A 25,674-nucleotide genomic window follows, 5' to 3' on the forward strand; every position below is an offset into this window, starting at 1 on the left:
GAAATTCTATCCATGGTGCTACGCTTCGTTTGCTTGGGTTTTAAAAAAAACCATTTTTTTGATTTAAATGCGTGTCGGCCCGATCTCCTCAGGGGGTGGCGGCGGGGCGTAAAGAGTATTCTGAATAAATGAAAATAGTTGCGTCCTTAAAAGATGTCAATGAAGGACCTCATTTCTGAACAGAGGGCCGGCTTCTGCGGAGCTGACGTTCCATGGCAGCCCTGTTCCCAGGGGATTTCAATATTGTTCCCAGAGGCTTGCTGAGATATTGATGGGAACAATGTCGAGAGCTTCGTTTTAATTCCCCTCCCCGCCTCCCTCTCTTCCCATCGCTTCTCATCTACACACTCCCAACCCCGGGGGGGGGGGGGCTCAGAGGAGCGATATTGTCTCCGGGACAAGAAAACCCAACAATGGCACGCTGATGTCACCTTTTGTGGAGCTCTCCTCAATGGGAAGCCATTCAAGGGTGGAGAATGCCCTCGTTTGCATAGCCACACCCCCTCCATCTGCATATCCTGCCACGGGGAGAGGGGGGGCACCTGTCTCCCGGTGCGAGGCCCCGAGTGAGAAAGGGGGACACGCCGAGAAACCTTTTAAAAAGGGAGAAACAAAATGGGCAGCGATTCCTGATTTCTGGCTGGCTGGCTGGCTGGCTGGCTGAAACCCTCTCCCAGGATACTCCATTATATTTCACAAATAAACCCCTGAACCGTTCTCCACGAAGCCCTTTCTCTCCAGCGCTCAGAGCTGCAGGCATCTTTCGACCACATTGGGCTGTTTTGGAGGTTGGAAAGCTGTGGACTTTGCTTCCACCCCCACCCAGAAAGTTAGTTTTTGTTAGGGTTGCCATACGTCTGGAATTTCCCAGACCTATGCGGAATACTGGTGTCGGAAGCAGTGCCCTGGCTGAAATCGCTTTTTAAAGTCCGGGAAAATCCGGACGTATGGCAGCTCATTTTGGCAGCGTTGCTTCGGGCTCAAAAACTCCTTTTGCTTTTGCGAATTTGCAAAATTGTGGAAAAGCTCAACAACTTTGTGTGTGGGGGTGGGGTGGGGTGGGTGGGATGCAAAAAGCTCAATAACATTTCTGCCTCTGGTCCTGGCTAATAGCCATTGCTAGCCTCCTATTCTGTAAATTGTCTAATCCTCTTTTAAAGCAATTTAAGTCGGTGGCCGTTGCTGCCTCCTGCAGCGGTGAGTTCCGCAGTTTAAGTCTGTGCCATGTGAAGAAGTCCTTTTCCTTTCCCGCCCCGACCAAGCCACAGTGATCCATGCGACGGTCACCTCCAGGCTTGACTGCTGTAATTCGCGCTACGTGGGGCTGCCCTTGAAGCTGTCCCAGAAACTCCAGCGGGTGCAGAATGCTGCAGCGAGTCTCCTCCCAGGGTCCCTGCCATGGGAGCATATTCACCCAGTGCTTTACCAGCTGCATTGGCTACAGGGTCAGATTTAAGGTGCTGGTTTTGACCTTTAAAGCCCTTCATGGCCTAGGACCCTTGTACTTACGGGACCATCTCTCCTGGTATGCACTGCGGAGGACCTTAAGGTCCATAAATACTAACACCTTAGAGGTCCCGGGCCCGTAGGAAATCAGATTAGCCTCAACTAGAAACAGGGCCTTCTCAACACTGGCCCCGACCTGGAGGAACGCTCTGTCTCCTGATTTTCTTCCGCAGGGCCTGTAAGATAGAGTTGTTCCGCCTGGCATTTGGCCTGGAGCCAACCTGACCCCCTCCCCCATTTTCCCATTCCCTTTATTTTTAATTTTAATTTTAATGTATTTAGTCTTGTTCTTAAGTTGTATTTTAATCAGTTGTTTTATATCTAGTGTCAGCCGTTCTGAGCCCGGCCTTGTCTGGAGAAGGCGGGGTATAAATAAAAAAGTATTATTTATTATTATTATTATTATTATTATTATTATTATTATTATTATTATTATTATTTACCTGCCCTGAATCTTCCAGCCCTCAACTTCCTCGGACGTTCCCCGAGTTCTAGTATTGCGAGAGACGGGGGGGGGGGGGAGCTTTTCTCTGCTGCTCTCTTCCTCCACCCATCGCACTGTGCATTTTACAAAACTTCCCTTTGCAGGAGGCTTGGTGCTCGGAGCACCGAAGCTCCTCTATTAGCATGCAATAGGATTATCCATATGCTGGATTTATTTAAATTGGGGGCGGGCTTCCTTTTGGAAACCGCTCTGGGTGCGAGGAGCTGGCGAGAGGGCCAAGCACACATTTCCAACACAAATAACTCGCAGATCCTTAAGTCTGCATAACATTAAAACGAGAGGGAGAGAGAGAAAAGAAAAAGGGTAAATGGATTTCCCTTGTTGCATTCCTTTATTCTTTTGGAATTTCTGTTTTAATTTCCAAACCTAATTTCAGACTGGCACCCCCGCCCCCGGCACTGTTACATTGGCCAACTGATTAAACATTGCAGTTAGACTGGGGGCTGGGGTGGGGGTCAGAAAACACGACTGAATCAAGGTCTCCCCGCACACGAACAGGCAATTTTTATGAACTCACCTGTGTCTTCCTTGCCAAGAAAACCGTCTCCCATTCTACCCATTTTTTGTCGACGATTTTTTGTCCCATTTTTTGTCGACGAACTCAGAGTGCCTCTGAGTGTGTGCAGAGCTCCTGCTGCCAAGAAGAATGATGGTGGTTTTTGTTTTAACTGCATCAGTCATTGGTGGGAGTCATTGGTGGGAGAACCCGGGCTCAGGGGCCAGATGCAGGGCTCCAAGTTGCTTTATACGGCCCTCGGGACCCTCTTCAAATCCTGGGGACCAGTCAGTGTCTCACAGCCTAACCTAAATTTATTGTATTACATTTATGCCCTCCCTTTGTTCCTCTCCCCATTTTAACCCCTACACATAGCTGCCAAGTTTTCCCTTTTCTCACGAGGAAGCCTATTCAGCATTAGGGAATTTCCCTTAAACAAAGGGAGAACTTGGCAGCTATGCCCCTACAACAACCCTGCAAGGTAGGTGAAGGCTGAAAGGTTAGTGATTGGCTCCCCCCGGTCACCCGGTGAGCTTTGTGGCTAACCTACCTCGCAGGCACACTTCTTCTGAAGAAGTGTGCATGCACACGAAAGCTCATACCAAAATAAAAACTTAGTTGGTCTTTAAGGTGCTACTGAAGGAATTTTTTTATTTTACTTCGATCCAGACCAACACGGCTACCTACCTGTAACCAGAACTACCTCGCAGGGTTGGTGTGAGGATAAAATGGGGAGGAGAAGCCTGTACAGTGCTTTGAAAGTTTTTTGGGAAAAGGTGGCATCTGAAATATAATAAAGAAAATATAAACCCGACAAGCAGTACCCTTCTCTCCAGTCCACAGTTCTTATCCAAAGGCCACAGCCCCTACTCATCCTGCATTGCACTCTCCTGAGAGTTTTTGCCTTGTGCCCTTGGGAAAATACCAAAGACCTGGGAAGAGGCATACATTACTTTAATTCCAAAGCAAGAGGTAGATAGATTGGAAGTGAAAAATTATAGACCCATTTCATTATTAAATTGCGATTATGAAATATTTGCAAATATTTTACAAGGAGAATGAAAAGGTCTACTATTAGAAATAACCCATCGATATCAAACAGGATTCCCCCCAGGTCGACAAATGAAAGAAAATATTAGAAAGATAATAAATATCATTGAATATTTGGAAGTGAGAAATGATAGACAGGCAGCATTGATGCTTATTGATGTGGAAAAAGCTTTTGACAATGTTTCATGTGCCTTTATGTTGAAGGCCCTAGAGCAGATGAACTTTGGAATGACATTTGTAAGAGGCATTCTAAGCAAATGGCAAGATTGATAATTAATAATATTATTACTGAGGAATGGAATAATTAATTTAAAATATTAATAAAATATGGAAAATTAATAAAAGAATATTTTTAAAAAGAGAGGTGTGCCCTTGGACCCTGATGGATGGACTTGCTTGCCTGGGTGGAGTGTGAAAGTGGAGACTGCGAAGGACATAGGTTTGGAGACTGAGAAGAGATAGTAAAATAAAAAAAATTCCTTCAGTAGCACCTTAAAGACCAACTAAGTTTTTATTTTGGTATGAGCTTTCGTGTGCATGCACACTTCTTCAGATACATTTGAAACAGAAGTGTCAGACCCTTACATATATACAGAGGGTGGTGGGGGTGGGTGGGAATGGGTGATGGGCTGATGGGAGTGGTAAACCTGTGGATGGCTGTTAACGACTGATGACTGACAGCCATCTACAGGTTTACCACTCCCATCGTTAACAGCCATCTACAGGTTTACCACTCCCATCAGCCCATCACCCACCCCCACCCACCCCCACCACCCTCTGTATATATATAAGGGTCTGACGCTTCTGTTTCAAATGTATCTGAAGAAGTGTGCATGCACACGAAAGCTCATACCAAAATAAAAACTTAGTTGGTCTTTAAGGTGCTACTGAAGGAATTTTTTTTATTTTACTTCAACCCAGACCAACACGGCTACCTACCTGTAATGAGAAGAGATAGGATAGCCAAATAATATCTGAAGGGCTGGCATGTGGAAAGTGGAGCAAGATGCCTGCCTTTTAGGAATTCTAGGTGCCAAAATCCCAAGGGAGCAGGTAAGACTACAGTGCTACCTTGCTAGACGAATGCCTCACAAGACGAAAAACTCACAAGACGAATGCCTCACAAGACGAAAAACGATTTCAATGGAGACTCACGAGACGAAGGTTCCTATGGCGTGCTTCGCAAGACAATTTTTTTCGTCCCATAGGGTGCCTCACAAGACGAAATCTCTCCCCCCCCCCGTCTTGCGAGGCACCCTATGGGAAACCACACTTCAATGCGCTCCTATTGGAGCCACTTCGCAAAACGAATTTGTCGCTATACGAAATGACTCGTGGGACCAATTAAATTCGCCTAGCGAGGCACCACTATTTATGCATGTGACCACGGCTGCATGGATGTCATTGTCCCAGAGGTGGAAAGAATATAAAATTCCCTACCAGAGAAGAATGGCAGATGAAATTGATAGATTTGTGCCAAAATGGCTAAAATGACCGGGAAAGAATCAGAAATCAGGAAGACCAAAATTTTAATAAGGAATGAGGAACGTTTATGACTTATCTTAAAGACCACTGTAAACAATTAAAACCGTTAGTAGGGCTGGAATATCACTTGTAGTTTAATGGTTGAATTCTAGACACAGTGGAGATGTAAAATATTTGGACTATCATAAAAGGTGCAGGAGGAAATGATTCATAATAGGACCCACAAAGGGGAGGATAGAAGTCCAGGAGATTCCTTGGAATCTTGTTTTCATGATTCATGTTTGATATATCTCTGTAAAAATTTCAACTTGAAAAACCTTTTTTTTTAATTTTTAAAGGAAAGTGGAGCAAGGTTGCTTTCTCCTGCTCCAGAGGGCAGAACTCGAACCCATGGCTTCAAGTTGCAAGAAAGGGAGATTCCGACTAAATATCAGGAAGAACTTTCTGTTCGACTGTGGTGGACTCTCCTTCCTTGGAGGTTTCTAAGCAGAGGTTGGGTCTGCCATGGATGCTTGAGCTGAGATTCCTGCATTGCAGGGGGTTGGACTAGATGACCGTTGGGGATCCTCCCAACTTGACAATTTTATGGTTCTATAGCCCCAGCCCATATTGTTCGCTATCCATCACCAGGGCCGGATTTAGGTTTCTTGAGGCCCTAAGTTACTGAAGGGAATGGGGCCCTTTCTATGTCCAGCTGTCAACAACAAATTGTCACCGTTTTGTGTGTGTTGAATATACAGTGGTGCCTCGACTTACGAATTTAATCCGTTCCGAAGGCACCTTCGTAGGTCGAAAAATTCGTAAGTCGAAAAGCGCCATTGGAAACGCGATTTCCCATAGAGATGCATTGGAAATGGAGAAATTCGTAAGTCAAAGCTACCCCTTCTAAAAATTCGTAAGTCGAAAAAACCCTATCTAAAGCCGCTGTGGTTTCCGTTCGCATGTCGAGTAATTCGTAAGCGCGCGGCCATTTGCCCCATTCGCAAGTCGAAAAATTCGGTTGTCAAGTCGTTCGTACGTCGAGGTACCACTGTATGCTATATGGTCATTTATGGACCTGATAGGGATCTCAAGCCATTTGCCCATGTTGCCCTGCAACCAGTCCATGCAGAATGTAGGCACCCTGTATGTAGAAAGGAGCAAACCAGGGATATTTTAGGGAGCAGGCTAGCAGGCGGGGCCCATGACTTACATCCTAGGAGCCTACACAACACAAAACACTGTTGCTGGATGTAGGTTTTATTTTATTTTTATTTTTTATCTTATATTTTGGAAATGTACATCCAGGGTTTTTTCCCCCTTTAATTTTTTTTGGGGGGGCCCCAAGAGAGTGGGGCACTAAGCTATAGCTTGATTAGCTTATACGTCAATCTGGCACTGTCCGTCAACCTCCCCGGTCCTCCAATTCTGGGTAGGACTCTCTCTCTAACGCCCTCCCCCAGCCCCTCTGCAATGAACATCTCAAAAGCCAAAAAGCGACCCACTTGTGGCCCCCAAAACTGTTGTTTAACCTTGACCTAGAACTGCAAAGCACAGCCAGGACGCTCATCTAGATTCCTGGAAGGTTAATAGAATTCCAATTTGCAAGCTACAGAAGGAGGTAGGGCTCGTTCTTTCATGTCTGCTAAATACAGTGCCCTCAAAGAAGCATAATTTGTAATGTTCCACATGACATGAATTCTAACCGGCTTTCGCCGTGATGAGTTCCACTATTTACTCCTGTGTAATCTTTCCCTAACGACATTAAAAAAGAGAGAGAGAGAGAGAGAGAGGGACAGAGAGAGAGAGAGAGAGCGTGTCGTAGTAAATGTAGTTATTTTGCAAGTGACATTTTACACAGGGAGAAAGGGGGGGGTGGGAGCCGCGTGCGACGAGAGAAAATGGTAATTTAATATAGATAAAAGGAGCAAATTAAGGAAGTTGGAAAACAGATGCTTTAGAGTAGGAGAGGAGGAAAATATTGAGAAAGATAAATTCCGCCTGCCCGCTTCCGGACCGAGGGAGAGAGAGAGGGCTTGCTATCATGAAGTGCTTTGGGGTCGTGGATTTTAATTAATAATGTTATTATTATTTTAACATTTCTTTACTGATTGCAGTGAGGGGGAACTTTCTGGTTCAAGAGTTGGCTCGGGAGTGGGCCGTGTGATGTTAAGTTTCCCCTTTTCGCGGCGCTGACCTTGAAATTGACAGCGCAAAGGGGCCCGAATCTCTTTCCTTGCCGGGGGCCCGGTTGCAAAACGGAGATCTGCATGGACCTCTCTAGGTGAGGGAAATCGCAAAACACACACAAAGAGAGCCTTGAGGGAGACTGCTGCTGCTGCTGCTGGAGGTAGGAATAACCACAGCCTCTCTGGATGCTATTGGCTTAGCTGCTGTGATGTCACAGAAGGCTTGTGTCACAAGAGAGCCCTGTTGGATCAGGCCAAAGGGGAGGCCCAACTAGTCCAGCGTCGTGACCCAGTGGCCGTTGAAAACCTTGTCCAACCTGCTTTTAAAGCCATCCAAGTGGGTGGCCATCCCTGCCTCTTGTGGCAGGGAGTTCCACAGCTTATGGTAAATCTGAGCTCCGTGAAGGATTTCCTTTCATCTGCCCCGAATCTTCCAATGTTCAGCTTCGTTGGGTGTCCATGAGTTCTTGCATTCCGCTTCCTCCATGCCAGGCATAATTTCATATCATCTCCCCTGGACCTTCACTCAGGGGCGTAGCAAGGGGGGGTACGGTAAGTGCGGTCTGCCCCGGGCGTCCCCACTAAGGGGTAGTGACAAAATGGCGGGCGGCACTCACCGCGGGGCCTGCAGCACGCCCATGCCACAAGTCTCGGGCACCCACAAGTTCCATGCTGTCCACCCACTACCTCCCCCCCAGCTGTAGGGCAACAGAGGCTCTGCAGTGCACCCCTTTCCTATGGGCACCACGCCCCCCATCCCATCCAGTCCCTATGGGCACCAGTAGGCCTGCGTTAAGCATTGTTGCATCCCCTCTGACGGTTATTAGCTTAGCTGCTGTGATGTCAAGCAGGCCTCTGTGGCGAGGGGAAAACATAGGCTTCCTTGGCTCCTATTGGCTCAGATGCTCTGATGTCACAGCAGTGCAAGCAGGAGAAACCACAGATACCCCAGCTCACCCCGACGCGGGGTTTTGAACCGCCAACCTTCCGATCGGCAAGCCCAAGAGGCTTGGCGGTTTAGACCACAGTGCCACCCGCGTCCCAAACTCCCCAGGTACAGCAAGTCACCAGAAGCTTTTTCAGGGCCAGGTTTCTTGCTGACCAAAGCCAGGATCCTCCCTCTCGCGCCATTGTTTCCTTTCCTTCTTTACAAAAAGAAAGAAAAGAAAAGAAAATCAAGATTAATGAAGACTCTTAAATCAGGGGCTTTCTTAATGGGTGGTCCGGGAAGCTAATTTCGAGCGTTTGATTATTTTCCCTCCCTGGTAGCCGAGCCGGGCCACAGGCCCCGGCGGGAGGGCCGAGTTCAAATCATTTACAAGCTGAAACATGGTCTGGGAACAGAATCATCTTTGGTGCTGCTGTCCCTCCACCCTCCCCTCCCCCAGCTGCCGTGACGGGCGCAATTGCAAGGGGGAAACAGATGAGTTGCAAAGGGGCTTCTCTCTCTGTCTCTCTCTCTCTCTCTCTCTCTCTCTCTCTCTGTCTCTCTCTCTTTCTCTCTCATTGGTTTATTTTCATTATTATCTCTGGAATGTGGCCCCACCAGCTGGGTCTTTGGGTGTTCGGCGCTCCCGAGCCGCCGACTGAGGTTAAATAGAGTCACGCCGGCTAATTAAACCGGTCCCTGAGATTGATTTCGTTTAGGATCGACGGTGTAATCAGGACGCTTAAATTGGCTATGGTCACTGCTTATTTTTGCTTTATTTTCGAAATGCAGCTCAGAGGAAGAGCTCGGCAAATGTAAGGAGACCTGGTGGATCGGGCCCGTCCAGCATGGGTGGCCAACAACATTCCCCCAAGGAAAGCCCACAAGCAGGTTCTGAGCCCCATAACAACTCTCCCCCCCCACCGTGGTTTGTAGCAGCGAACATTCAGAAGCATTCACAGCTGTCCATGGAGGCGCAGGTCAGTTCTGTGTCCAGGGCAGCTGTCTACCAGCTCCATCTGGTACGCAGGATGAGACCCTCCCTGCCTTGCAGACTGTCTCACCAAAGTGGTGCATGCTCTGGGTATCTCCCGCTTGGACAACTGCAATGCTCTCTACATGGGGCTACCTTTGAAGGTGACTCGGAAACCACAACTAATCCATAATGCGGCAGCTAGACTGGGGACTGGGAGCGGCCGCCGGGACCATATAAGACTGGTCCTGAAATACCTACATTGGCTCCCAGGACGTTTCCAAGCATAATTCAGAGTGTTGGGGCTGACCTTGAAAGCCCTAAATGGCCCTGTATACCTGAAGGAGCGTCTCCACCCCCATCGTCCAGCCCGGACACCGAGGTCCAGCTCCCAGGGCCTTCTGGCGGCTCCCTCCCTGCAAGAAGCGAAGTTACAGGGAACCAGGTGGCTCCCGCCGTGTGAAACTCCCTCCCATCAGATGTCAAAGAAATAAACAACTATCTGACTTTCAGAAGACATCTGAAGGCAGCCCTGTTTAGGGAAGTTTTTAATGATGTCTTAATGTATTTTTAATCTTTTGTTGGAAGCTGCCTAGAGTGGCAGAACTATGAATAATAATAATAATAATAATAATAAATTTATACCCCACCCATCTGGCCTGGTTCCTCCAGCCACTCTGGGCGGCTTCCAACAAAATATTAAAATACAGAAATCCATCAAACATTAAAAGCTTCCCTAAACAGGGCTGCCTTAAGATACCTTCTAAAGGTCTGGTAATTGTTGTTCTCTTTGACCTCTGGTGGAAGGGTATTCCACAGGGTGGGTGCCACCACCGAGAAGGCCCTCTGCCTGGTTCCCTGTAACTTGGCTTCTTGTAACGAGGGAACCGCCAGAAGGCCCTTGGCGCTGGACCTCAGTGTCCGGGCAGAATGATGGGGGTGGAGACGCTCCTTCAGGTATACTGGACCGAGGCCGTTTAGAGCTTTAAAGGTCAGCACCAACAATTTGAATTGTGCTCGGAAACGTACTGGGCGCCAATGTAGGTCTTTCAGGACCGGTGTTATGTGGTCTCAGCGGCCACTCCCAGTCACCAGTCTAGCTGCCGCATTCTGGATTAGTTGTAGTTTCCGGGTCATCTTCAAAGGTAGCCCCACATTTCCTTTGTTTTCCCCGAATTTCTCAATATTTATGTCCACAAGTTCTAGCGTTTATGACAGGGGGGAGGAAAAGTTTTCTTCCTGCTTTCTACATGCCGCGCCTCATTTTATAAAACGATTAACTACCCAATACCCCCCCCTTTTAAAAGGGTACTGAATGTCAGTCAACTGATAAAGAAACCTTTGCATTTCTAACCATCCCCAGTAGTTAAAAGGTAAAAGGTAAAGGACCCCTGGACGGTTAAGTTCAGTCAAAGGCGACTATGGGGTTGCGGTGCTCATCTCGCTTTCAGGCCGAGGGGGCCAGCGTTTGTCCGCAGAGAGCTTTTTCCGGGTCATGTGGTCAGCAGGACTAAACCACTTCTGGCACAACAGGACACTGGGACGGAAACCAGAGTGCACGGAAACACCGTTTACCTTCCTGCCGGAGCGGTACCTATTTATCTACTTGCCCTGGCGTGCTTTCGAACTGCTAGGTTGGCAAGAGCTGGGACGGAGCAATGGGAGCTCACTCCGTCACGGGGATTCGAACCGCCAACCTTCCGATCGGCAAGCCCAAGAGGCTCCGTGATTTAGAGCGCAGCGCCACCCCAGGTCCCCAGTACTTACATATGTAGTAATACTCATGCCCCGGTCGGAATTCAAAGCCCAGCGAAAATGGGGTGAAGAGCTGGAACTTCTCGGAGAACTTCAGCGGCCCATTGGGAGAGTCGGGCCGGTTGCACTCCCAGCGCTTGAAGCCATTCTGGCGGTGGTCGCAGGAGTCATGGCCCTCGTAGTTGACCATGTAGAGGATGTATCTCTCCATGTGGTCCATGGGGAACGGGAGCTCGTAATGAGGGCAGTAGATGTCCAGGTAGTCGTTGATGCTCACCTCCACTGTGTAGTCGCCCTGGTGGAACCTGCGGCGGGAGGGCAAAGCAGAGGTTAACGGACTCATAGGAACAGAAAATCCTAGAACGTCGGCAGCATCATATAACCTGGATGCTTGAGTCTAATAAATGCATGAAAGGGTTAATGCCATAGAGTAAGCTGTCCTGCAAGGCTTAGCCTTGTGTCACTTCCCCTCCTCTTGGGAGGAAATGGGCAATCAGGTCTTTTGAGGTCCTCAGTTTGCATGTCAATTCAGTACAGTGGTACCAGTGCTGGATTTAAGTATAAGCTAAAGAAGCTATAGCTTTGGGCCCCACTCTATTGGGGGCCCCCCAAAAAAATTAAAGGAAAAAAAAACTGGATGTACATTTCCAAAATATAAGATAGAAAACAAATAAAACAAAACCTACATACAGCAACAGTGTTTTGTGTTGTGTAGGCTCCTGTGATGTAAGTCATGGACCTCGCCTTCTAGCCTGCTCCCTAAAATGTCACTGGTTTGCTCCTAGCTCAGAATTGGCTGGCAACAGATGCTCTCCAGGCTTCCCATCAGTCTATACCTGTAGATGCTGCTGGGGGCTGAACCTGGGGCCTTCTGCACTCAAAGCAGCTGCCCTGCCACTGCGAACCACCCTGACGCGTGCAGAACAGCATTCAGAATTCGTTTAACGAAATATTTCTCAGTGTACCATTCCCACTTAGGAGCCGGAAAATCCACATTTGAAACCCTGCCATGATGGGAGAAATTCACAGCTGGTGGATTTTGGGGTGCCCTGAGGCTCAAGCACCTTCTGGCAATTCCTGCCCGCTGCCATGCTGCCGATAGCCGGACAGCTCTGTTGATTAGAGCACGGCGCAGGCAACGCCAAGTTTGCAGGTTCGGCAGCTGCAAATTCTTGGGCTGGACTAGATGACCCTCAGGGAGCCCTTCCAGCTCTAACATTCCACGTGATATCTACAAGACAGCTTGCCTCTTGCGGCGAAGCCCCGAGTGCCCAAAACATCCACGTGGTCGGCCTAATCTTGCCTCTTCCCATTACCTTTTTACAAGATTAAACCGAGCACCTCTTAAAATTAATAAACTGGCAACAGTAGGTGATTAGTAAAGTAGTGTGAGGGGGGAAATCGTTTCAGCGCCCCCTCAGGTGTTATATTCACAGGCCAACTCTAGCGCTCTCTCTCTCTCTCTCTCTCTCTCTCTCTCTCTCTCTCTCTCTCTCTATATATATATATATATATATGTATTTTGCATTTTTTGAGACAGATTATCTGGGAGATTAGGGGCTTAGTCAAAGCAGGAAAATCAGGCGATGGTATCTCAGATTCAGAAGGGGGTGCACCGGGCTCCTTAAGACCCCATAACTAATTGCTTTCTGAGACTGCCGTTTCTCCCCGCCTTCTTTGGCTGATCTCATCTAACGTCCGTCCCCCCCCCCAACTTCTTCCCACCCTCTGCGTCCCGATGACTGTCGTCCCCGAAAAAGGCATTGCTTGGATGAGCCCCTTCTCTCCCTCCAATAGACTCTGTTCCCATAGATCGAGGGGTGGGGTAGGGGTCTGTATCCCTAGGGGGGCCCAAGCGTGGCGCTTGGCTTGATTTCATGTGGGTGGGAAGGAGACGAGGGGCAATTAAGAAGGAAAAGGTGGCTGGGAGAGAGGGGGCAACGGGGGGGGGACAGGTGAGATGGCAAGAAGAGAAGGGGTGAAGGGGGTGGCAGGAAAAAAGAGAAAGGAAGGAGGAGGCAGGGAGAGGATTTAAGGGGGAAAGAGACTAAAAATAAGGTAATAAAGGTAAAGGACCCCTAGATGATTAAGTCCAGTCAAAGGCGACTTTGGGCTTGCGGTGCTCATCTCGCTTTCAGGCCAAGGGAGCCAGCGTTTGTCTGCAGGCAGCTTTCTGGGTCATGTGGCCAGCAGGATTGAACCGTTTCTGGCACATGGCGGAAACCAGAGCACACGGAAACGCCGTTTACCTTCCCACAACCTATTTATCTACTTGCGACGGCATGTTTTTGAACTGCTAGGTTGGGAGGAGCTGGGACGGAGCAACGGGAGCTCACCCCGTCGCGAGGATTCGAACCGCCGACCGCACAAAAAATAAGGTGGATTTCGAGGTCCAGCCCCAAACACCCATCACTCGCTGCTGGGTACCAGCAAACTTGCACACCTGTGGTCAGCAAAGGGCAAGGTTTAGATGAACAGAGAATCGGGGGGGGGGATACATTTTGTGGTTTCCCACTAAACCCCAGCCTTCTGCTCTCTCTCTCTCTCTCCCCTCCTGGACGAGGCAGCCACGAAACCTCTTCTCATCAGCTTAGAGTCCATGAGAACCTAATAAAAGCTTGCTGGATCAGTGCAGTGGCCCATCGAGTCTGGCATCATGTTCTCACTGGGGCCAAACAAATGCCAGCGATCGGAACATGAGCGCAAAGGCACCCTCCTCTGCTGTGGCTTCCAGGAGCCGGTATAGTGGAACCTCGGTTCTCAAATGCCTTGGTACTCCAACATTTTGGCTCCCAAACCCCGAAAACCCCGGAAGTAAGTATTCCGGTTTTCAAACCTATTTTGGAAGCTGAATGTCCAGTGTGGCTGTCAGCGATTGTTTCCGGGGCGCTTGTACCAATCAGAAGCTCTGCTTTTTAAAAATTTGTTTTTAAAAAAGCAGAGACATCACCTTGCCTACAAAGGTCCGTATAGTCGAAGCTATGGTTTTCCCAGTAGTGATGTATGGAAGTGAGAGCTGGACCATAAAGAAGGCTGATCGCCGAAGAATTGATGCTTTTGAATTATGGTGCTGGAGGAGACTCTTGAGAGTCCCATGGACTGCTAGAAGATCAAACCTATCCATTCTTAAGGAAATCAGCCCTGAGTGCTCACTGGAAGGACAGATCCTGAAGCTGAGGCTCCAAGACTTTGGCCACCTCATGAGAAGAGAAGACTCCCTGGAAAAGACCCTGATGTTGGGAAAGATGGAGGGCACTAGGAGAAGGGGATGACAGAGGACGAGATGGTTGGACAGTGTTCTCGAAGCTACGAACATGAGTTTGACCAAACTGCGGGAGGCAGTGCAAGACAGGAGTGCCTGGCATGCTCTGGTCCATGGGGTCACAAAGAGTCGGACATGACTAAACGACTAAACAACAACAACAATAATTTTATTGTTTATATGCCGCCCATCTGAAAGGGTTGCGACAGCCACTCTGGGCGGTTTCTAACAAAATATAAAACACAGTACATCACACATTTAAAAGTTGCTCACACAGGGCTGCCTTCAGATGTCTCCTAAAAGTCATATAGTTATTTATCTCCTTAACTTTTGATGGGAGGGTGGTGATGTTTAATGTTTGAATTTAAATGTGCAATGCAAAACTTAATGAAAAAGATTATACATTGAAATGAAGAGGGGATCACTGTCTTTAAAAAAAGGAATCCTGTGTGGTTCCAAGGTTTGCATACCTTCTCCCCCCCCCCCCCCGAAAGTTTCTCATTCCTGTGCCCCCAACACATCTGTGCGCCAATGGAGAGGGGAAAGACTCTGTGGGGCCCCCAGGGGTTCTCTGACCCTCAACCCCCCCCCCCCGCCTTCCAGCATCCAGAAGCGGAAACGCATTACCTTTCGCAATGCATACATACATCCAAACAGATCTATAACTCTCCATGAGCTGTTTCCTTGCCCAGCAGAAAACGTGACCACATCTCCATTTAAATGGAGACGGCCGCAGCGAGCAGCTTCCCACTGAGCCGAGAAGTGGCAATTGAGCATGAGAGGGCGGGGCCGCTTCCCCCCAGATCTGTGGCCCACCTACAAGACGAGAGCGCACCGCTGGGTGCGTAATGCAACCGCGGCGCATGCAGGAGTGAGCAGGCAGGCGGGAGGGAGGGCGGGTGGAAGAGGCCGCGAGAGGAGAGGACGGCTCTTGGTTCTGCGAAGCTGGCGACTCCAGGGCCAAGGCTCGGCCCTGCCGAGATCTTGGGGGAGAATTCAGGTTTGGTTGGGAACCGAGGAATAATAATAATAATAAAAATTATTTATACCCCGCCCATCCTACAGAATATTAAAATACAATATCCCGTCAAACAATAAATGCTTCCCTAAACAGGGCTGCCTTCAGATGTCTTCTAAGAGTCTGGTAGTTGTTTGGAGGGTGTTCCACAGGGCGGGCGCCACTACTGAGAAGGCCCTCTGCCCAGTGGCGGAGCTTCATGCTCCAGCACCAGGGGGGCGGAGAGCAGGTGTGGGTGGGGCTGGCATGTGTCCTGGGGGTGTGGCATCCCACTGGGATTGCGCTGCCGGGGGCGGTGTCCTCCCCCAGCACTCCTCTTCCTCCACCATTGCCTCTGCCTGGTTCCCTGTAACCTTGCTTTGTGCAGGGAGGGAACTGCCAGAAGGCCCTCAGAGCTGGACCTCTGTGTCCGGGCAGAACGATGGGGGTGGAGACGCTCCTTCAGGTATACTGGGCCCGAGGCCGTGGAGGGCTTTAAAGGTCAGCACCAACACTTTGAATCGTGCTTGGAAACGTACTGGTTGCCCAGCCTGATGCCCAGGCGGACCAGCTCAGTACTGTCTACACTGACTGGCAGCAGCTGCCAGGGTTTCGGGCAGCTCTATCTGCAGATGCCATGTATAACTGCAATGCATTCTACGTAGGGCTGCCTCTGCAGACAGTTCGGAAACTTCAGCCAGTGCAGAATTCAGCGGCCAGGTTGCTCACCAGACAGCAAGACGGTCTGAGCACATTGCACCGATCCTGGTCCAACTGCACTGGCTACCAATTAGTTTCCGGGCCCAATTCAAATTGCTGGTTTTGACCTATAAAGCCTTAAATAGACCGCAATTCCTCAAGGACCGCCTCTTTCCGTATAAACCTACCTGGACCTCGAGATCATCTTCTGAGGCCCTCCTTTGTGTGGGTGTCCCAGCTGTGTATCGCTTGGTAACGAATTGATGGGTCTATGGACCGTAATAAAGATTGTTGTTGTTGTTTGTGTGCCTCCTCCTTGAGAGGTCCTGAGGGTGGCAACACGAGAACGGGGCCTTATCTGCAGTGGCTCCCCGTCTGTGGAATGCTCTCCCCAGAGAAGTTCGCCTGGTGCCTTCATTATACACCAGGGGTCCCCAGACTATGGCCCGCGGGCCAGATGCGGCCCAATTGGCCTCCCAATCCAGCCCGCGACGACCCCTGCCGCCGAAAAAAGTCGAAAAAAGTGCCGAAAATTGTTTGTGCGCATGCGTATGGGCCTCTCCCGACCCAGAAGAGGTCATTTCCGGTGCAGTTCCGGGTCGGGAGAGGCCCATACGCATGCACACAAACAATTTTCGGCACTTTTTCCAACCTGGAAGCGCGCCACCGCACCAGTAAGCGATCGGCGCAGCGGGCACCGGCCAAAAGCCGGGTAAGTCTGGGGACCCCTGTTATACACCTTTAGGTGCCAGGCAAAAATGTTCCTCTTCAACCAGGCCTTTGGTTGATCTGATTGACATCTATGCCCTTTTAAAATATGTGGGGTTATTTTTAAGGGGTGGGCTATTGGGTTGTTGCTTTTATTTTTACTATGTATTTTGTGGTTTGATATCTTGATTTTATTCTGTGAACTGCCCTGAGACCCCCAGGTATAGGATGGTATATAAATGTAAACAACAACAATCAGGGACTGAACTTTGAGCCTTCTGTGTGGAAAGCAAATGCTCTCCCTTGAAAACGAAACAGGGTTCTAGTCCTCTTGAGAGAGAAAAAAAGTCGATTGGAAAAAAGGGTGGATTGAAAGAATCAGCTTTCCAAAGGAAGAATTTTTGTTTGATTTAGGAACCTGCCTGGATACCTCCATTGCTTAGAGCGTGGTGCTAATAATGCAAAGGTGGCAGGTTCGATTCCTGAACGGAACAGCTACATTTTCCTGCCTTGCAGGGGGTTGGATTAGATGATCCTTTCAACTCAACAATTCGATGATTCTGTGAACCAAGGAAGCTGCCGGGTCCTTGTGCTCGAATCCTGTTGGCTGGTTTCCCATTAGGGGGAGCGTTATTATCCCAACCCACCCAAAATCCCAGCCTGTGTGCGGAGCAGGCTGAAGTTTCACCGGGAAAGCTGTCCAGCCCGGCCTCAAGCCCCTGAATCTGCATTAAGAGTTGAGAGCGAGCCTCTCTGGTTTTCTCTAGCTATCCGCCCTCTCCTCTCTCTCTCCAGCCTCTCAAGCTCAATGCTCTCCCAGCTTCCACCTGCTAATGATATCATTACTCAAGGCTGGCGGAGAGCACTCTATGGCGTTTATCTCTCTCCAGGGGGGAAAGGCCCGACTAGGTCTCCTTCAACCACGCGCCTCGCCATTAGGGTCCCACTCATCAGGAGCTCTTGAAAGGTCTCAGAGCTCCGAGGGCCTTCGTCAGAGAGGACTGCCTCTCCGCTGCGGCAACCTACATTTTATTTTGTGTGCTTCTCTCTCTCTCTCTCTCTCTCCCCCTCTCCCTCTCTCCCCCTCTCTGCATGTTTGGAACAGATGGGCCAAGAGAACAATTCCTTCCGGTGCATGTGCAGAACGCACAGGTCGGCACAGGTGGGCATGTGCCCAGGGCCCACGCCCCAACCCACTAACAAGCCCCCCCCCCAGGACCACCACCTTCTCTTTGCAATTGCAAGCAAAGAACCTCAGAACGGCTGGATCAGGCCAGTGGTTGATCTGGGACCAGTTTCCTGTTCTCACAGAGAAGAGCGAGATGCTCTGATAGGAAGGTCACAAGGAGGACCTGAGTGCGAGAGCAGCTCTCTCTCCCCCCCCCCCTCTGCAGGTTCCAGCTGTTGGCATCCAGAAATGTCTGTTTTAGGGGTTCTTTTTAAAAGTCTGGAACGGATTCATCCGTTTTGCATTGCTTTCTATGGGAAAGCGTGCCTTGGTTTTGGAACGCTTTGGTTTTGGAATGGACTTCCGGAATGGATTCAGTTTGACAACCAAGGTACCACTGTAAAAGTGATTTGAGGGGAGGGGGGAGTGAGTAAGAACCAGGGCTGAATGCAGGGAGCGATGTACGGAATTTAAATGCAAACTTCCTGTATGTTCTTTCACAACATTGGCACAGGACAGAATAGCAGCAGGGTGTCAGAGACAATGGAAGAGGGAAGCTGAGGTTGCTCTGTCCATCCCTACATAGAATCATAGAATTGTAGAGGAACCCTGGGGGGGGGGAGAGGGCAGCTGCCTTCATGCCCCTCCAGGAAACTTTCCTGGAGGCATTTGACTGGCCGCTGAACCAGGCTGGCCTCTGGTTCGATCCTCCTCTCAGAGAGGTCTATTAGGAGAGTGAAATGGAACCTCCTCATACAGGAGCAGTCTATCATAAATGGCATTTGCTGGAGACAAGGAACTCAGGAAGGCCTTCTCGGCTTCCCAGGGGCATCTGATGGGGGGCTCCGAAGCCTAGGTGGGATCCTGGCCTGATCCGAGAGGACCCTTGGCATGCTCTGCTAAGGCGACGGGGCTCATTTGAAAGCTATTAAGCAAATGGGCACAATTAATTTGATTAAATTAATTTATTTAATGAGAACGAAGCAAATCTGCATGATTTCACTTGCTTTGCATAATTTATTCTGACACTTCTTCTCCTCCGCTTTCGCATAAGTTGTCTGGCTTTTTGCTAATCACGGGGAGACGCGAACAGGCTCTCCAGCCTTCTCTCTTCCTCCGTCCTGCCTTTGGAAATGTCAAGTGTCCGTCTGCAACCATGAGGACTAGCAGCTTAAAGTTCCCTGGGCACCTGGCTTCCCTCCTTGGCAGGCCGCAGCTCTGCAAGGTCCCAGAAACACTGTCTCTCCCATCTCTGCTAACAATTTGCAATATATTGGTTGTGCTGATTTCAGAGCCAGTTCCACAGGTTTTATTTTTTCGGGGGAGGTGCCCTTGAGCTCGTGGCACACCTGTGTGTCTGTGTGTGCCCCCAACCACCATAGTCAGCCCCCCCAAGGGCCCAAAGCCTTGCCCACCCCTGCTCAGGTCTAGTGGTTGTTTAGGAGGCCACTTCCCATCCTCACTGCCTTCTTCCCAGCTGCAAGGACTCTTCAGGCTTGGCATGCACAAGGACATAAGAAAAGTTTAGGTAAAGGTAAAGGGACCCCTGACCATTAGGTCCAGTCGTGACCAACTCTGGGGTTGCGCGCTCATCTCGCATTATTGGCCGAGGAAGCCGGCGTATAGCTTCCAGGTCATGTGGCCAGCATGACAAAGCCGTTTCTGGCAAACCAGAGCAGCACATGGAAACACCGTTTACCTTCCCGCTGTAGCGGTTCCTATTTATCTACTTGTATTTTGATGTGCTTTCAAACTGCTAGGTTGGAAGGAGCAGGGACCAAGCAATGGGAGCTCACCCTGTCACAGGGATTCGAACCGCTGACCTTCTGATCAGCAAGCCCTAGGCTCAGTGGTTTAACCCACAGCGCCACCTGGGTCCCTATCTAGTCCAGCATCCTTTTCTCCCAGAGGCCAGATACCCCAAAGAACCTAGGAATCAAGATAGACCTGGAGGTTCCATCGGAACTTGAGACAAGTACTACTGGGCCAGACCCATGGCCCAGCGTCCTCTTCTCCCAGTGGCCAATTAGATCTGAGCACAAGAGCACTCTCCCTTCCTGGTATTCAGAAGCATTGCTGCCTCCAGCCATGGAAACAGAGCTTCTTCTTCTTCTTTGGCAATCCCTCGTAGCCGAGTAAGATTGTCTTCCATGAACACGGTTTTAACAGTGAGTCTGTAACTGACTGTGCAGGCCAATTCTGGATCCCCACGTCCTTCCACAGTGGGGACATAGGTTTCTGGGCAGGTGTTGATCCTGGTGAGGGTTTGCCAAGCGTGCCTTAGCACGTTTCTCCCTTGCGTCCTGAGTTCGAGCGTCTTCAAAGCCCAGGACACCTTTGGTCAAGGCTGTTCTCCAACTGGAGTGCTCGCAGGCCAGTGTTTCCCATTTGTCAGTGTTTTTACTACATTTTGTTTAAGATTTGCCTTGAGAGAGTCTTTGAACCTCTTTTGTGGACTGCCAGCATTGCGCTTTCCATTTTTAAGTTCGGAATAGAGGAGCTGCTTTGGAAGGCGACAATCAGGCATCCCAACAACGTGACCAGTCCAACGAAGTTGACGATGTTGAAGAATCACCTCTTCGACACGGGTGATCTTTGCTTCTTGCAGTTCACTGACATTGGTAGAGCCATCCTGGCTAGTAGCCACCGAAAGCCCCAGATTTTTCCGTGCGACATCTAGTCCCCCATCAACGGTGTTTGCTAGCCCCGCAAAGGACGAGGCAAGAGGAAAGGATGTCCCAGATGGGCTCAGCCAGCTTTGATTTCGGGGTTCTGCCTCGTGTCACTTATCCTTCTAACGCATAAACATTATCCGTTGTCCTGTTCCCTCAAGAGACCTGCATTGTTATGGGGGGGGGGACGGACTCCTAATGCCTGTTTGCCCGTTCCTCTAGTATTTTGCCTTTAATGCAAATCAATCAATTCTCTTCCAAGGGAAACAGGCGGGGGGGGGGGGGCTGCGGTTTGTGATGTTGGCCACATTTGCATGGAGGGCAGTGGAGGTGTTTTGTCTCCAAGACTGGAGAGCCGGTCTTCTGTGTCTATGTGTGAAGGGTTGGCGGTGAGCAGGGGCGGGGAGGGGGGAGGTGTTCATTTTGCATTTTTCAAAAGTTACCTTGCCGGGGGCCAGAGTTGCCACAACAGATACGGGGAGATGGAGGGCGCAGGAAACACCCGAACCTTTTGCATTAATTAGTTTGTTTCGCCGTGTGATCCCAGGACTTACGACGCGAGTAATGAGATGTGCAGGCGCTTAAAGGCTCCTTGGAAAAACTCACACTGTGACGATCACGGACCAGAGTCTTTTATTATTGCTACTTCAACCTTAAACAAACACCTTCCCGATCTGCTCCAGATTAGTATAGGTTTCTCATGTGCATATGTATATATACTGTTTGTTTGCCTAAAATCTATACACCACTTGATTCTAGATGCCCTTTTAAATATAGGAGGGGGAGATTATTACTTTGTTGTTGTCCCTATTCCTACTATGTATTTTGTGGTTTTGGTATTGTAATTTGATGTAGTGATCTGCCCTAAGGTCTGCGGACGGATAGTGGTATACCACAAATACTAATGGTGCTGGTTGCTTCCTCACGAGTAATCTGCTCCAAACTCTGTGGCTGGTTTTTACTGAGTTCTATTATATACATCTGAAGGAAATCAACCCTGGGTGCTCACTGGAAGGACAGATCGTGAAACTGAGGCTTCAATACTTTGGCCACCTCATGAGAAGAGAAGAATCCTTGGAAAAGACCCTGATGTTGGGAAAGATGGAAGGCGCAAGGAGAAGGGGACGACAGAAGACGAGATGGTTGGACAGTGTTCTCGAAGCTACGAACATGAGTCTGACCAAACTGCAGGAGGCAGTGGAAGACAGGAGGGCCTGGTGTGCTCTGGTCCATGGGGTCACGAAGAGTCAGACACGACTAAACAACTATACAACAACATTATATACATATGTACAAGATAGAGCAACAAGAAGCATGACCGTTCTATCCCGAATCAGAATCCGGAAGCACCGCCCTTCGTGACTTTCGCCAACAGAACACGCTAGGCGTTCGGAATCTCCCCCTCTCTGCACGCCTCTTTTCCCCCCTCCGCTGTTGGGGTGATGGGGCTGGTGGAGAAACCTCCCCACTGGAACTGCCCAGCTGGGGAGCCGGTGCTGTCTCCTCTGGCACCTCCCCCTCCTGAGCGCTCTGGTCCGACCCTCCAACGCTTCCCTCTGGGAACCTTTCCCTCTCAGCATCCTCAAGGTTCTGCGCCACTTCCTGAGGGTCAGCAGCACCTTCTGCGGACTCTTCATCCTGGGCTCCTACTGCACCGGAGAGCCCCTGTCCCCACTTCCTGGACTCTCCGCTGACCCCTGGTGGTCCCCTGACAGATACCTCGGTTCCCGAATGCCTCCGTTGTCGTACATTCCGGTTCCCGAACGCCGAAAACCCAGAAGTAAATGCTTCCATTTTCGGACATTTTTCGGAACCCGAACGTGAGGTGCGGCTTACAACAGGAAGCCGCGCCTCGGTTTACGAATGTTTCGGAAGCCAGAGGGGCTTCCGGAATGGATGGCGCTCGAGAACTGAGGTACCACCTGTAAGTGCTCTGGGCGGCTCCCAACAGATTAAAAACAGAACAAAACATCAAACATGGGGTGTTAGGGGAGGGGCAGCACATCTGGTGGGGACACACCAAACTCCTTCTGGGGTCGTTTGCTCACCTTTGGTCCCCCACCCTGCACTCAGCTCCCACCTGGGGCTCCTGGAAGCTGTCAGCAGGTGACAGCAGTGGCCGCAATCCCGGGAATCAGCTTTGACTGGCTAGGTAAAGGTAAAGGTAAAGGACCCCTGGATGGCTAAGTGCAGTCAAAGAGGGTTGCGGCGCTCATCTCGCTTTCAGGCAGAGGGAGCCGGCGTTTGTCCATACACGGCTTTCTGGGTCATGTGGCCAGCAGGACTAAACTGCTTCTGGCGCAACGGGACACCGTGACAGAAACCAGGGCGCACGGAAATGCCATTTACCTTCTCACTGCAGCGATACCTATTTATCTACTTGCGCTGGCGTGCTTTCGAACTGCTAGGTTTGGCGGGAGCTGGAACGGAGTAACGGGAGCTCACCCCGTCGCGGGGATTCGAACCGCCGACCTTCCGATCAGCAAGCCCCAAAGGCTCAGTGGTTTAGACCACAGTGCCACCCGCCTCCCCTGGCTGGCTAAACCAGATGAGGGAAGGCGATGGGTCTCAAATCCTCCATGAGTCATGGATTTCTCTGCATGCGAAGACAGGCTCCGGAAGATGAGACAGGCTGGAGCAGACGGGACCAAGAGGGGGTCCGGCGGTCAAGAAGGCGGTTTCTGCGCATGCTGTAGAGGGAAGTGAGGGGCAGGTGGGGTTCGTCCACCTGGGAAGGGAGCCCATCTAGGAGAAGGAAAGCTCTGACCCTAAACCTCCACTGCCTTGTGGGATTTCAAAAGAAAACCCTACACAAATCCAGAGTGATTGGATGGCACCTTGTCTGCCCCCTTCCGGCAGCTCCAGCTGCCAAGCCAGGGACGTAGCCAGGATCAAAATCAGGGGGGGCAAGGGGGGCCAAGGCACGGGGGAGGGGCCACAGTGGGGCAAGGAAAGCCATGGTCGTTCAGGGGCGAGGGGGCACCAGGATCAGCCTGAAAATGGGCTGCTCCGACACCCTCCTCCCCCTCCGCAATCGCCGGGGCGGGTGGAGGGAAAGCTGGCTTTCCCTCCACCCGCCCCACAGCCAGCAAGGGAGAAGGGAGATGGCACCGGGCGGCGGGGGGCAGCGGAGCAGGCTGGCCACCAGCGGCCCTGCTTCTAGGGGGGGGCAACTGCCCCCCCTGCCCCCCTGCCCCCTGCCTACGCCCATGTGCCAAGCTGTTGCCAAATGTCTTGCTCTGCTTTCCTTTGAACCCCATTAGCGAGGTTGAGAGGGGGGTCTTTTAGTCCGGGCAGCCCAGGACCTCCAAACATGCTGCCTAGGCTTGCGCCCCGGAGAGGTCACTTTGATGCAGTTCGACTTCACCCCCAGAGACGCACTCCATTGTCTCTCGAAGCGGACAAATGCCAATGACAACCAGTTGCTGGAAACCTCTGGAGGGGAGAGTGTTGCTCTCGTGCCCGAGTCTTGCTTGGGGGCTTCACTTTGGGGCATCTGATTTGCCACTTTGAGGATAAATGCCCTTTGGGGGACTCATTTGACTGACACTTGGGTAGGGATGTCCTGACTCGATGTCTTCCGCTGGGGGGAATCGGGGCTTTTCGTGGCAGACAGCGCACGCAGCCAGCTTTGGCGAGACGCCTGTTAATTTGTCATCATTTAAAGCCATTCCCTTCGTAAAATGTCAACAGAGTTTTAAGAAGGCGCCACCTGGCAAGGTCCCCGCTGGGCTGCTGTAATTCCCTCGGCGGGACAGCCAAGCCGCTGTAATTAAAACGAGTGGGGCTTCAACAGGCTCCACGTCGCGTGGTGCTAATTTGCTGTCTTTGTGCAAAAATAAAATAAAATAAAATAATAAAGCGCAAAATCCCGTCAGACACAACAAGATGGAGCCACAGCAGGGCAGGAGACGGAGATGGCATGGAAAGTGAGAGGAAAGATGTCTTCCTGGCTGCTGCAAGGGTTCGGCTACTGGCAACGAGGAGCATTCAAAACATCTTCCTAAAAATAAAATAATTTCAAAAATCCCAACTCGGCTCTGACTCATTCTAGGATTTCTGTTCCTAGAAAGCCCAGTGTTCCGTCTGCACTGTAGAATCCTCCTGTGTAGCATTACTGATTCAGAAATGGCCAATTTTGCTAGATGTCATGGCACTGGTTAAGGGATTCGGGTGGCACTGCAGTCTAAACCATGGAGCCTCTTGGGCTTGCTGATCAGAAGGTCGGTGGTTTGAATCCCCGCGACGGGATTTCCTTCAGAATGGATAGGTTTGATCTTCTTGCAGTCCATGGGACTCTCAAGAGTCTCCTCCAGCACCATAATTCAAAAGCATCAATTCTTCGGCGATCAGCCTTCTTTATGGTCCAGCTCTCACTTCCATACATCACTAATGGGAAAACCATAGCTTTAACTATACAGACCTTTGTCGGCAAGGGGATGTCTCTGCTTTTTAAGATGCTGTCTAGGTTTGTCATTGCTTTTAAGTGCAGCTAAACCCTGCCCCTGAGCCAGCCCTATTGGCTGGCTGTGGGAGGCGTGGCACGGCAGCAGGGACAGCAAAGGCAAGGGGCCGAAACGCCCCCTTGCTGATGCGGGAGCCAGTTCCCGTTCACGACTCCTCCCCCTCAGGAAGGAGGAGAGGCTTAGTGAGTGGGGAGAGTATGTGGCAGAGAGCAGTCCAGAATCAGAGGCTGGAGAAGAGGCAGGCCAAAAGGCAGAGAGGAGTCCTGTTGGTGAAGAGGCATGGGGGGTCTCCTTCTCCTACTGCAACCAGCTCCCCTCCCCCCTCCTCCCAGAACCAGGAGAGGCCTGAAAAGGGCAGAGGAGAGGTTGTCTTCATCCAGGCACAGTCTCCAATAGCTCACGAAAAAGCCCAGAAAAGTGGGGACTTAGCAGTGGACGTGCAAGGTAACAAAGGCATTCTGGGAAATGATATATAACGAGTTGGGGGGGGGAGTTTGAAATAACATTTGTGGGAAAAAATAGAGGCTTTTTTTGCTAGGCATTTTAGGTACAGAGATCCTGAAAGAGCAGAAAAGACTATTCATGCATGCGACGACAGCGGCAAGAATACTACTGGCCCAGAGATGGGGAGAAGACAAAGTTTCAACCAGAGAAGAATGGCCGATGAAGGTGGTGGACTTATGCCAAAATGGCGAAACTGACCGGGAGAATCAGAGACCAGGACGAGAAGAACTTTGGGGAAAAATGGGAGAAATCTATAGTTTATTTAAGAGAACATTGTAAACAGCTAAAAACTTTGGCAGGATTAGAGTAATACTTGTAAAAGACAAAATATA

General features: G+C 50.3%; 1 protein-coding gene across 2 annotated transcripts in view; it reads right to left on the reverse strand.

Annotated features, from left to right (window-relative positions):
• Positions 1–25,674, reverse strand: part of EFNA2 (ephrin A2) — a 167,380-nt gene that overhangs the window by 17,173 nt on the left and 124,533 nt on the right. For both annotated transcript variants that reach the window (XM_035120743.3, XM_060275324.2), the window contains exon 3: positions 10,879–11,171. In XM_035120743.3, the coding sequence (XP_034976634.1) occupies positions 10,879–11,171 (293 nt within the window). The remainder of the gene's footprint in view (positions 1–10,878; positions 11,172–25,674) is intronic.

Source organism: Zootoca vivipara, chromosome 6 (assembly GCF_965207765.1).
Source record: "Zootoca vivipara chromosome 6, rZooViv2.hap1.1, whole genome shotgun sequence".
NCBI lineage: Eukaryota > Metazoa > Chordata > Lepidosauria > Squamata > Lacertidae > Zootoca > Zootoca vivipara.